The sequence below is a fragment of the Berghia stephanieae genome, chromosome 5 (genome assembly GCF_034508935.2).
Source record: "Berghia stephanieae isolate SIO BIC M18660-M18661 chromosome 5, UCSD_Bste_1.3, whole genome shotgun sequence".
Classification (NCBI taxonomy): domain Eukaryota; kingdom Metazoa; phylum Mollusca; class Gastropoda; order Nudibranchia; family Aeolidiidae; genus Berghia; species Berghia stephanieae.
In genome coordinates, this window is record NC_088364.1 from 15934768 (window position 1) to 15949136 (window position 14369).

A 14369-nucleotide genomic window follows, 5' to 3' on the forward strand; every position below is an offset into this window, starting at 1 on the left:
CAGATAACACATTATCTTTAATTTATATTGAATTTTGTTTCAACTCATTCATTCATTTATTTATTTACTTATTTTTAAATTTTTTATTTCTCCTGGGTGTTTTAATTTTCATATTTCCTACCCAATGTCAATTCATTTTGTCTTGATGTTCAAGCTGTTTCTCTTGGCTCCACAGATTTCAAACGCAGTAGCTACGGCAGTAGTAAGTCTGATGATAACACCCTTTTATACACAAAAACACACAAGACACTTTTGCCGCCTGCTTTTCTCCATGAACAGACGGCTTTCTTGTATTTTCTTTCCATACTTACCGTTTGATTTGATCGGGGTATTTAATAACTTCTAAAACATTTGACTTGTTATAATTTTAGATTAGCAAACACAGAATAGTTAGATGATCAGCTCTTTTTAAATTGTATAATTTTTCTATCTTGAACTTTACTTGATTGAAGTTAATAGTAGTATTTAATTCTTGACAATCAAATGGTTTTTGGCTTTTTGTACCGTATTTACGGGTCTGATAACCAAAATCATTAATGGTCTTTCCATCATTTTAATGGTGTAAGAATCAAAGCAAATTTTTAGGCAAATAAAAAGTAATAGATTTTATTGTGTCTTTTTAAAATTCTAAATTCTGAATGTTGTATGTCGAAGATTTTGGACGATGGGTTATTGTAAAAGCAAAATTAATTCATCGTTTTTGTATCTCTCAGTTTTGGTTGTTTTTATATCACTTATTTTGATAATTCATTATATTTTCAACACTCTTGTTGTTTTAATGTAACATTTGAAAACCTCTTCAAAAATGTGTAGTGACATGACAAAAGGAAGAGGGGAGGGGGTCACAATATGTGACTTCCCACCTCAATATAGTGTTTTATTAGTGTTAACCAGACGCTGCAAAATTGAATTAAAAGTTGAAATTATCATCAAAGTTTGATTTTTCTCTCTCAATAATTCAAGAAGTGGCACCAACTGGACTTAATTACAAACCTGACAACCTAGATTGTCATGGTCGCTCATTTGTATCATGTGAATACTGTCAAACCAAAACAAAATATTGTCCTTAACATTAACGTGTTAAATAAAGCCTGTAATTGCATTGGGTTATCAGTAGTGCGGAGCAGTCCCAAGCATGTTTAGGACACACATTCATTTCAAACAATAACCCATTAGAGAAGAGGGGTCATGCCTTCATCATAGATCATTGTCATTACGATCATTATGGTGTAGTAAATTTTGAAATTTACCCCGTATAATGGAATCGTCCAAGATGTTGGTGATAGTCATGCGCCTCCTGTTCCCTTCATCTCACACGAAAGGGCGGTTTGCGGAGTGAGGGAGATGGTCGTCTGTGTCGTTTAGTGTATAGCAAAGGGGGGTGGGTGCGATTAATTAAGTGGGATGGGTGGTTATTTGTGGAAGATAGGCAAACGAACCGAGGCAAAGGATCGCTGGGGCAGTAGTATGGCGCGAAAATCGCTGGGACTGTTGAAAGGAGCGCCAACGGTTCTCCACTTTGGGACCGGTCCCCGGTTCTCAGCTAAAGGACTGTGGGACCGGTCCTCAACGCGGCACTAGTTATCAGTATTGTGCCCGTAGCGTGGCACTCACTTACCCTATACAAGCATACTGATTGAAATAAAATTTCATGGTTTAGACTTTTAAACTAAGTTTCCAGTGTCTGTTTCATATCAAAATGATACCAGATTGCAATGATTGGTCACATATTCAATAGGAGATAGACGTTTGGTCATCAGATTTGTAATTAGGTACATTGTAAGTTTTAGGGCATTACCGTGGATAGGGGTCACTAAGAGCAGCCCCTAAATGACTCCCCCCCCCCCCCCCAGATTGACAATTATTAAACAAATATAGTGTAATGTACATCTTCTGATGGATTTCACCCATTCCCCGCACTTTTTCTAAAGGGTGAATTCTATCAACTGATGTACATTTTACCACATTTGTTTAATAGTTGTCAATCTGGGGGGCAGATTTAGCGGCTGGTCTTTGTCACTCCAACAGGCCTTAGCCACCCCATTCCACAGTATTTTTTATATATAACTATTGCATGTCTTTTTTTTAATTTACAGACACATCTTTTAAATAAATACACAAGTAGCTAGACAATTATAGGAAATTAGTCTAGATTTTCTTTCTTTATGAAATATTTAATATGTAGGATCTCTATCTAATACAGAACGCTTGGATTCATCTCGCAGTAGCTAGATAACTAAGCAGTTTTAATTAATACTTCTCCTGGTCTCTGGTCATATAAGCTTATTAGAAGTTCAAGACATATCATATACTATATTTGGAAATTGAAAAGATGAATTGTTCAGTTGGAGAACTAAATTGAATATGATTTTTGATTCTTAAAATACTAACTTCCTAAGATTATTTTCAAGAAAGAAAAAGAAAGTTCTATCTTTGACATTGCCTGCATCTTTTATATTCAGACCTGCCTCGAAGTGTGAAATTATATTTTGGTTTGCCTTGATTGAAAGCAATAATGCCATCTCATCATCTGTCAACCTCTCCCTCCACCCTCTTCCTGTCTGCCTTTCCAACAACTGCCATTGATGAATAGGCCTTATTTCATGGTTAGATATTGTAATAACATTGATCATTGGACATTGAAGACGCTGGATTAAAAGAGAAGTGCTTTAAAAAAGAAAGAATTATGGGATTTTAAAAATGAATTTCACACTTTCTCCGATAGGCATTTTAGATTAAATGCGTTATACTATGCTTAGGTATTATGATAATGATGACTTTGTTGCACTCTATTTTGCATGAGGTGATGATAATCGATACCAAAACAATCTTTTGGCCACAGGCTTATTATTAAGAGTTTAGGTTTGGGATGGGTTGGAATTCCCCAATGTTCACATTACATAAGATAGCACTCCAACATTACTGATATTGATCCCCAGTAGTGATTTGCTTTTTAATTACAAAGTCAAAGGTAAAAGTAAACTCATAGTGGATTAGCTAATGCTGATAATATCAAGTATCACATTTTTTAAAAATACACATGAGTCATGACCCCAGATCACCCATACATGCCTTTTCCTATTTTTCCTTCTGAAAATGTTTGTTTTTCAATCAGGGCAATCTTTATTATCATTTTTTTTAAATTCATGACCTCTAGTCATTGACTGTATGACATTAAAAATGTTTTAAAATGGACCCACTTAATGAAATATAGTTTATTCGGATTGATCCATAGAAAGCAGCTTATTTACATTTCTTCTGTGAGAAAGTAATGAGCAACAAGAAAAACAAAAAAAGAGAAGCAATGTGGAATGTCAGTTTAAACCAGATTGATTTCAGTAAAGCTCATCTAGGCAGGTTTGTTAATGTTTGTTACCAATTTCTCACCCCAGTACTCAACACCAAGCACTCCAGCAGTCTTCAGACAATATTGTTGTTTCGACGTAGGTCTCATCAGCGCAGCTTTGCATTGTATTTTACAATTATGATAATATATGATGCATTTCATATGATGCAAACATTTAATTCTTCAGCTTGGTCATTCTTGGACAAGGAAGTCCTCAATGCCAGCAGCAATATCTGTATATCAACTGTATATAGCTTATGATTAATGAACATCCCGCAAGTACCAAGAAGCATCTGTGAGCATTTTCCCCGCTATGTAGATATTTTACCGCTAAAATATAGCAAAGAAGACATGGGTGGGATTGGCATAATATTTTGCTCACAGTAAGTTATTTGTAAGGTCAACAATGCATTCATTGTTTTGCACTGCTTTTCTAAAAGAATTAACCTCAAGGATTGCCCTATGACATCAATTTAATTTTCTATATGAAACCTTGATACCTATCAAGGTCAGTCATTAACAAAACAGTGGGAGCCAACAAAGGAAAGTAACATATTTTAACTCTATTTTATTAAGAAGTGGGATGTAACTATTCTGTCAATTTAACATTCCATACTTTGTGACTAAGAATATTTACCTCTACAAAAAAATAGAGGGATGGGGAATTGTAATCAGCTTCAACGAATACACTTCTTCAACACACACATTACACTTTTTATTAATCCTTTCATGTATATTTATAGATGCACTCCCCTCAAATGTAATTATTTCCCAGCTCCCATACAAAATGGCTTTGTTAATTTCAGAATTTTATGAAAAAAGCAATGAAACTGTTGAGTTTTTTTTTTCACAGACTGTCTTCCTTTTTCATTCCTATTGAAAACACTCACAAAACTTTACATGTACCCAGCTGTCAAAGACCTGCCTCATTATACATATGCTAAATCTGAAATAATTTGAGAACTTAAAGCTAGATTTGTTTTTTTTCCTTATCGAGCTATTCTGAGTTTTGATTAATTAACTGACAAACCCCCCCCCCCCCCCCACACAAAAAAAAAAACCAAAAAAAAAAAAGACCCACCAAAACAAAACAAAAGAACTAATTTGATTGTGCTGAGAATCCAGATTTGACATAAATGTCTTGTTGCAAACATAGACAAAGTGTTGCACTTTGCAAACCAAATCTTAATACTTTTCCCGTCACATCATTATTCTCTTGTATTTTATAATATCCCTTTGTGAATATCAGAATAACTCTTCCTTTGGCAGCCAACATCTTGGTACTTATAAATGCATCACTTTGATGTATATGCTCAACATTGCTTTCAGTCATTATTTGTAGTAGTGGTGGGATGTTGACACCACTGTATTATCATATGATGGTAAGGCATCCAAATCCTTTAACAGCTCATGATCCATTTTATTTGCTGCTAAAACATCCCCATCCTTTACACCTCATGGTCTATAGTATTTGCTGGTAAGGCATCCAAATCCTATACACATCATGTTCCTTATGACACGTGCCTTTCTCAATTTACGTTACCACTTCTTTTGTCAAGGTTTTAAATAAGACGTGGTCTTTATTGTATTCTCAACATCAAGTATTGTCCTCTTTTTCACGCAATACACTACATTTATCTTATTGTAATTGTGACGACAAAGATGATGACATCAGATTCATCGATTCATGCTCCTCTTCTTCTGGTAATTTTAAACCACCGCATTCATCTTTCCTTATTTCTTTCTTTTTGTTCAATAAATTCTATTTTATTTATGATTTATGTTATGATGATGATTATTTTGGTCATTTATTTATTTATTTTTGTTCTTGTTACTCCTGTTTCCTACTGTTTGTTTTATCCTTTCAGATTATATTTCATATCACGATGAGAAGATAATCATAGTCATGCTCATCATTATTAAGGATTACATAGATCAAAAGACATTTAAATACCCTATCATGTATGCGAATATAAACACATAGTAGTTGATAATATAATATTTGAATTTTATTGAGAAAATCTGAAAACAATTTGCTCCTCAAAAGAGAGTGAGGAAATATTAGCAACTCGTAATGCTGCCATATCAAATCATACCAACTGGAGGGAGAAGTTCAAGACTTAGACTTACAGTGAAGTTGGGACAAATGATGATTGTTGATGATGAAGATGATAATGATGATGATGACAATTATAACTAGTGGGCGTCAATAAGATTGATTTGTTTAATATGTATAACCATGTCATTCTCTAAAATCATTGAGAGTAAAATAAAGATAGTTAACGTGACACACGTAAAAGCTACAACACATACAGTAAACAACTTTAAAAATCATTATAGAGGAATTCAATGAAAGTATTTATATTAATGTGCCCATATTCATCTGGTGTCTAGTGTCTTCCTGTCACCACACTAAATGCTTGTTTTTATGTACAACATGTTACATCACAATCCACTACCCACAAAGAAGTATGTCTGGATTCTGTAAAAGATGATTGATGAGTGGCAGGGTCCTGAGAGTAAAGAAGATAAGCCAGTTTATAATTAGCACCTTGACAAAATGGTCACGTACAATCTGACCTGAAATATAATATCTTATCATTTCCACCAAGAGAGCAGTAACAGTGTTCTTATCAAGCTTTATTGAAGCTCAAAATGCATTGCCATTCTGCACTTCAAGTGAAAATGGTTAGATTTTGTTATTATAATCAGTTAAAAGCTTGGGAGAAATTGTTCTTCAAGAGAAATTCAGACTCAGGTTCTGGAAAAGAATATTCCATTGTAACCTGCATTCATAAGCGATGAGCACCTACTTTAATTTCACATCCTGAAATTTTGACCTCATGTGGTTTTGGTCAAAGGCATAATTTTACCTACCCAGTTCCAATTTTTATTTTTGTTTTCTTTCATATTCCCTTCGATACAATTTGATCCTTCAAAGTTTTTAAACCAGTTCTATTTGTTTGATTGTTTTATCTTCAGTCAAGATTTGACATTGTGTGCATGTCGTAAATATTAACCATCATATAGATTCTAATATATTGTGTTCACCTAGATGTTCATTTAATTTCTGTCAATTGTTCATTTTAAATTAATTAAAAGACATTTTCTTTTTTTTTTTTTTTTTTGTTGATCAAATTGATAAAGATGAGAAGATTCATTGATTGTAAATAAATGGCTTAGTATTTCTCTTCAATACATGCGTTATTGTTTCCTGCCTAGTAGTATATCGATAACACAGTTATAGGGAGCCAGTGTGCAAGATGACTTTTTGAAAGAGATAAACAATTTATAGTAATATTATAAATCATTTAATCAGTCAACAGATTTTGTGAATTTCAAAATCTATCCTATATTTTCCTTTTCAAAATTTCATAATAATATAATGTATAGCAATTGATTACGTTGACAGTAATTTATTTGTCAGACAGATCTTTGTTTACCAACCATAGCTTGTCACAAAAAACAATTAGATTTTATGATTGCAATTTCTATTTTTATGCTGGCGTATTTCCATAAAGCTGTAATTTCTTTTTCTTTTTTAGTCTTTGGCATTACTTTTTGGTACTACCCTTTATCATAAAGATTATGATAAGTTTGTTTGAAATACTTTTTATGGACATTGTTTTAAGTAATCATTTGATTCATGATTTATTTTACATTCATAGTAAAAGAATTTAGGTTTATGAGTTGTTAATTAAAATCTGATATGAAAATATTCTCTAATTATGTAAGTTACTCCATTCCTTTATTTCTTTCGATCACTTAAAAACAAAAACGCCAACATTTTTTATATCACATATTAAATTCAACATTTAATCTCATTAAATGTTCCTTTTCTTGATGAAAACTTTCAATTCCTTTTTCTCCAGGAGAGGACAGCATCTCCATGGACCGTGGTGGTAGTTCTTCACCTCTGGACACATCTTTCGACAAGGTAACCCCTGTCCCCACTCTGTCATGCACGCACACACACACACCAACACCATGGCGCCTATGTCATGGGTATAAAAACAACTTTGTATCATAAAAAAGTCGTATTGTGTTGTTATCATCATTGTTGGCCTTAAGTAACCAACTGATCAAAAGTTGGTTTACTGAGCTTGCAAAGTATCCAGATTACACTGGTGTGCATTGCTGCTGTTATTTATGTATATAGATTTTAAAATTTTGCATTTGGTCTCTGCTTTTAATGTGAATGTGTGTGTTTTTTTTTGTTGTTGTTTTTTTTTTGGTTTAAAAAAAAGTATTATTATATGTTTTAACCATATTTTTTTTGTGTGTGTTTTAATTCATTTATGTTATGTACAGGGCATTTTTCACTCCTTTCTCACATATTTTTTTTTTTTGAAAGCACACCATAGGATATTTTTATTTCCATAGGGTATTTCTATTTTGAATATTGGATAGGTCATCCCCTCTTGTTACAGACCTGATTTTGAAATGGGAAACAGGATTCCCCCCCCACTGGCCGTCCTCATCTCATAGTCTTTGACCGATTGTTCAAATATGTTTCATTGATTTATTTTATTAATTCATCATTCTGTCAGCTTATTATTTCAAAATAAAGAAAAGAAAATTAAATAATCATCACTATCTTTAGATTACTTGGTATGTACAGCCAATGTTATCAAATTTGTACATGCTCTTGGCATTGGATTGGTGAGCTCTATATTTAACAGTTATTGAGACTCTCTGTCTTGTCATAAATAGTTTTATCATACATACTCATTTTAAAACGAGAGGCCATCTTTGGAACAATCGACCCCTGTCCCTTTTGTGTACAAAAAGAGTGTTAAACTGACACTGATTTTTGTAGCTAAGCTTCTGCTGAAATTAAGTATTAGTGAGTGCCCTATGGTTATGTCTACTTATATGTTTAAAAAAAAAAAGATTTTAAGGTTTTAAAAAAATGCTTGAAATATTTTGATATAATTGTGCTACGTCTTGTCATGTCATAAAATGTTTAAAAATCATGTGGCATGTTGACCATTTCTAGAATCTAGATGGTTTGTTGTCAATAGATTTACTTTTCTATCCTACAATGTGTGTATCATTGTTTGGTTCATAAATGTTGTATTTACTATTGTAGGTTTATGAACTTGAATGTGTTTTGTATTTTGATATCCTCATAATTTTCCACTTAGTCTTATGATATTATATTTTAAATTATTTAATTTGATTTCATTTCATCTTAAAAATTTTGTGCAAGCATGAATAATTCATAACCCTTTTAGTTTTTAAACAATATTTTTATTATATTTGGTCGGTATTTTACCTGTTCTTTTTTTATCTGTTATGAAAGGGATGGCTCCAATGATGTTTCCAGAATTCGTTTTTCTGCTTTTTTTGTCAGAAGGTTATCCAGGATGACCTTCAGTATTTTTGTAGTAAATCTTTCCACCTGTTCAAGTCCATTTTTTGGCGAGCTTTCATTGTCATTTTGTTGAATCTCTTAAAATTTTCACTGCATTAAAAAAATATTCTGCTCCTTTTTGTCAGTTATGGACCTTTCTTTTTCTGACCGTAGAAATACTTGACCTGATTTTGATATTTGATGTTAGTGGGAATAACCATTTCATTTTATCCGTATTACAATGTCTTATCGCTGTGCACCATCTGGATCGTATTGCTTATATTGTAAAGTATTCTAGTTGTTGTTGATCAGGATTCTATTAATGCTATCAGTGTATACTAGTTCTTTCCAATTATCCTTATTTTTAAAAAAATTGGAGTAAATTTGAATTTTGCTGTTTTCGATGCATATATTTCACCAGCTTCTGTTTGTTTTTATTGGCTGGTTTTTGTTTTTGTTTTTTTGTAAAAAGAAAAAAAAGATTTGTAAGATTTTAAAAGGTTCTCCCGTTGTTGCTCTGCCTGCATTCTCACTCTTAGGCTTTACTTTGCCTCAATGAAATCAGATTTCAATCTACTTTTCTGGTTTAGTTTTTAAAATTTATTTGTCCGCTGGTGTTTGGTTTGTGTTTCACTCTCAGATATTTATTTTTTTCATATTGTTTATTGAGTTGACAATATTTTTTTATATGTTATATTTTAAATTTCGTTCCTCCTGGAAATCTTTTTAAAATTTTACACCTACCCTCTCCCACTAATTTGATTCACCCATTCACTGCTTGTTACGTTTTTTGTGTCTGCGTGTTGTCTTAAATGTATTGGTTGCCTTGGCCTTGCCTCATCCTGCTGTGTGTACTTGTGTCGTGTTGTGTCGCCCAGGACGTGCAGCACCGCCACCCAACTCAGGAACAAAGAGGGCGCATCCTCAGCCACCTTGGAGCATCCATGTATTACCCGGCATATCTGGAGAATGCACCAGACTATGAGGAGGAGATGAGATATTACCATGGGGAGACCTTGTCACCAAAGGACAAGGTAAACACTTTGGATGATAACAGTGATGACAGTGGTGATGATGATCGTTTTCTGTTTAAATGAGCATACAATTTCATTGTCTTTTCTCTTAGCTTATTTTTTTTTAGATACCATTTTAGGACAAGGGATTTGACAAGATAGGACAAGATTTTTTTTTTCCTTCAAATTTCCAGAAAAGTTTTTGATAAATTAAAAAGTATGAAACATTTGAAGGGAATAAATATTGTTGTAATGAGATTATTGATCACATACACAGATTGTCCTGCAGCATAGCATGTTATAAATAAAATGATTATGCAACATTGCACAAACACACATTAAATCAGCATGGGGAATTCAGGCAACAGATTTTAGCATGGGGAGGTTTTCTCACTCCAAGATTGTCTCCGAATAGTTTGCTTTTTTTTGGTGGGACCAGTAAGACAGTATGTGGTGTTTCTTATGCGTTGGGTTGTTGATAAGTTTTACATTAATGGCAATGAAAATAAATTTATTTTGACCCACTGAAGAGAAAATATTCCTGATTTGTGGAAGAGATTACATAGACACTAATATTATACTTATATAGTTTTTAATGAAAAAGAGGAAAATATAAACAAGCAATTTGACAATGAAAAAATCATTAAGACAATGATCAGATAGATAATCATTGCTTTAAACAAATATACCTTAATGTATCAATATTAAGACGATTTCACATTTCAACCAATGGGTAAATTTATAAAGATGGACATGTAAACTGGAAATGAAGAAAAAACAAAACTCAAACAAGGCAAACCAGCGACATTGACCAAAACCCAAAATAATTTTAATTCTTCAAGAACCCAATTGTGATACAACAAGATGCATCTCGTGATGGGTCTGAAGAATCTTTGACCTATGTAAGCCGTCCTATGCCCTTCCCATATTCCTTCTACTTCCTGTCCCCGATGGTGAGTAGGCGATTCACACCGACCAGATATGGAGACATTTGCAATCTACATCTCTTCTCTCTTCCCACCAGCTTTTTATTCATTATTGGCACCCGTTAATTTTTATTTTCTCTCAAAGCATTTTAGAGATGCATCCTTCTCCCTGTCTATAGTTGAGCCTTGACTAGAGAGACACCAAACACTTTGTCAAAAATGTTACTTCACATTGACATAGGCATTTCTTAAAGTCTTGAAGAAATTGTTTTCAATGCCTCTTTAAAAAATTCATCGGAGAAATATAGGTTTGACCTGCATATTTAAAACTATGTTTAAATTGATAAACAGAATGGATTAGAGTAGCAAAATATCTGTGCATCTATTGTTAAAAACTGGTGTACCCTCTCTGTATTGTGATTGGGGAATGTGCAGAATAAAATGCCCATGCATAACATCAATACCTTTTAAAATGTTCGTGGCAAATTGTTATGGCTACAGTTATAATATATTTTTCTGGAATCAAAGAGAGAGCATAAACCTTTTCATAACAAAATTATGCCCATTGACCAGTGCAGTTTCCTGGAAGAAGTGCTGAAGGAAGAAAACAAAAACAAAAGAATGAGTCTGCAATTTCAAGACGTGCAGCATGCATGCCTTCATGGAATAAAAATGGTTTGAAGCTTCAAGCATTTGGAACAGCCTTTACCCTCAGCCTGCTGCTATTTTCTCCCCCTGAAATTAGATCAGTCTGGATGGAATTAATGCAATCTTTGTCTATCATTTCAAATCTTGGATTTATATATATAGTTGGTTTTTCTTTGTTTGTTTGTTTGTTTTAATTATTATTTTGTGATAAATGGTTCGCATGGTCTTTGTTGCACGCCATTTTAAAAAAACACATCCTGCACGTCATGGAAATAAAAGTTTGAAAACAAGAAGAAAAATATATTTAGAATAAAAAAGAAAGCTGGAAACCGTCAACATTATAAGAATTGTAGCATGTTAATGATATTTATAATATTAATAATGATAATAATAATAATAGTGATAAAAATAATATAATAATAATAATAATAATAATAATAATAATAATAATAATATAATAATAATAATAATATAATAATAATAATAATAATAATAATAATAATAATAAATAAAATAATAATAATAATAATAAACATAAAAAGATAATAATATAATAATAATAATGATGATAATAATAATAATAACGGTGATGATGATGACGAGGATGATGATGGTATTTACAATAATAATAATGATAATAACAAGAACAACAACAACAACAATGACAGCAACAACAACAATATAAGAAATACACAGAATGGTAGCTTATCTTTCGCTTTTTAAAAAAACAAATCCAGGTGAGCGAGATTTGTATTTTATTGATTTCACCCAAAATGAATCCTCTTTGTAATTTAAGCCAAGATGTATTTAATAGAAAAAAAAAAGAAATAAAATAAATCTGAAACAGCAGAAGAACAAAAATATTATGAAAATACACCCAAAATATGATGATGATAATGAGGATGATTATTTTAAATCTTGTCTAGCTTGTTCCAATTCCCAAAAAGATAAGGATTTCCACTTATTTTCTATTTTTCAATTTTTGACATGGTTATGGTACATATTTGTCTCTCACTGGGATATTTATCATGTTTGTAGTACAACGTTATCACATGTCACATTCCTAAATCAGTTGTGGTTTTCTAGTTGCGTATATTATCCTTATGCCGTTATGAAAAAGTTGCCATCATTATTGGCATGTTATAACCTGCCATAAGATTAATCATTATTATCCCAAATAAATCGAATATAAATCGAATAAATGAATATCCGAAATAAATCGTAGTTCTATCATCTAAACACTGTTTTTTTTAAAGGGTGATTATTTTCTAGTAATTAGTAGATATAATAAGTATCCTTCACAATATATAAAAATTATTTTGTTTACATACATTTGTTATTTTCTTTTCAAATATTGTAAGAAACTATTTATTGTTTTTGTTGTTTTGTTTTGTTTTGTTTTTTTTAAAGTATTTTTTAAAAACATTTATTTACATACATTTTATCAATATTATTATTTTTCCCTTTGACCATCACATGGCAACCTGAACTTTGAGCATTCGAAAACTGGACATTGACACTTTTAGTCTCCTTCAAGAAAAAGTTGCAGTTTGTGAGATTAAATAGAAACAGCCTTTAGAAAATAGAAAAGAAAAATTAAAAACAATAATTGCAGACCAAAATATTCAAATGATTTCTAAAAAGGTTGAAAAAGGGGTAACAAAATATATAAACTAAACAAACCAAGAAACAATTTACATGTGGAGAGTATAATCCATTTTACAATAATAACGTGCACTGGTCCAAACTAATTGGTAAATAAACATCGGCAATCCAATGAAAGAGGAGGATCTGATAACTTTCTCAAATCTTTCAAAGTAAAAATTCATGGTAAACAACACACATCAATTAAGAGTGAAAAAGAGGTAAAATAAATAAAAAATGAGTATCTGTAATAAATAAAAAAGGCCAACCTACTAAAGCTGCAGTTTTAGTATGCTTTTCCAACAGTGATGGTCGATAGAGGGATTTTTAAAAATCTCGATCTTGCATATCAAAACCATTGTTATTTTTGGGGTAGTTAATATTTTTTGGTGCTTAAAATCATTTGTTGCTTTTTGTATTTTTATAGTATTTGATTTAGATAGATCTGTTTGTGAAAAGTTGTATGGAATCAACGTCAATTTTGTCATGTTATATCTTGATTAAACAATTTAAAAGTTCAAAGGAGAAAGCCCCATTTCTTGTTCATGGACACACTATCTCGAAACCCATTGAAATTGAAATTGAGTCATTAGACAAAATTGATGTTGTTAAGCAAACAGATTTTTGTGAAATTCAGAAATTCATGTTGTTTCTCTTTGTGCTTAAGATTTTATTTTAATTTCCCCCCATATGTTTTGGGTTCCAATGACACAGAAAAATTTTGATATTTGTTCTCATTGTTTACTTGTTATTTTAATGTAATATGTAGTTTTGATGTAATTTTTATTATTAACTGTTTATTTGTTATCATTATGCTTTCATTGTTGTTGCTATTGTTGTCTTCCTTCAATCCCCCTACCCCAATCAAACCCAATTTTATCTCACCGCCAAATCAACTTGAACTCTTCAACGACGACGACTACAACAACGAAACATCTTACTTTCAACTTATTTTTAAAAAATAAACCTAACACACAAACAAAATTGGTGTGATAAATGGGACACACATGTCTTGGTTTTGTGTAGAACGCGACTCTGGACAAGTCTAGGACAGACAGCGTTTTTGGAGATTACTCCACGTTGGGTAGGGACTCCATCAACTTGGAGACCACTTCCAACCGAGACAGGCAATCAGCTGCCAGCACTGGGGATATGTTTGAGGATGATGACATCTTTGTGAAAAAGGTAAAACACAGAATTTAACAATATTTAGTTAGAAATTAAAGTTGGTTAGGGTTGATTAATGGAAGTCCTGGTATTTAGAGTGAGATTTTGGAAATATTTAAATTTATAATGAGGTCTTAAGTAAGTTTTGATTTTGGGATCTAATTAGCTAGATCTTTTGTTTATAGAATAAGGATTTAAGTTTGAATTGTAGTGAATTAAATTTAGGAATATTTTGAAGGTTTTATCCAAAACAGTCTTGAAGAAATCGT

General features: G+C 31.9%; 1 protein-coding gene across 50 annotated transcripts in view; it reads left to right on the forward strand.

Annotated features, from left to right (window-relative positions):
• Window positions 1–14369, forward strand: part of LOC144972476 (uncharacterized) — a 309958-nt gene that overhangs the window by 134331 nt on the left and 161258 nt on the right. For 25 of the 50 annotated variants that reach the window (XM_078913721.1, XM_078913693.1, XM_078913710.1 and 22 more), the window contains 3 exons: window positions 7219–7283; window positions 9581–9736; window positions 13960–14118. In XM_078913721.1, coding sequence (XP_078769847.1) covers window positions 7219–7283; window positions 9581–9736; window positions 13960–14118 — 380 coding nt within the window. Of the gene's footprint in view, window positions 1–175; window positions 203–3392; window positions 3444–7218; window positions 7284–9580; window positions 9737–10557; window positions 10669–13959; window positions 14119–14369 lie in introns of all 50 variants that reach the window. The other 25 variants (XM_078913724.1, XM_078913688.1, XM_078913690.1 and 22 more) reach the window with 5 other exon arrangements.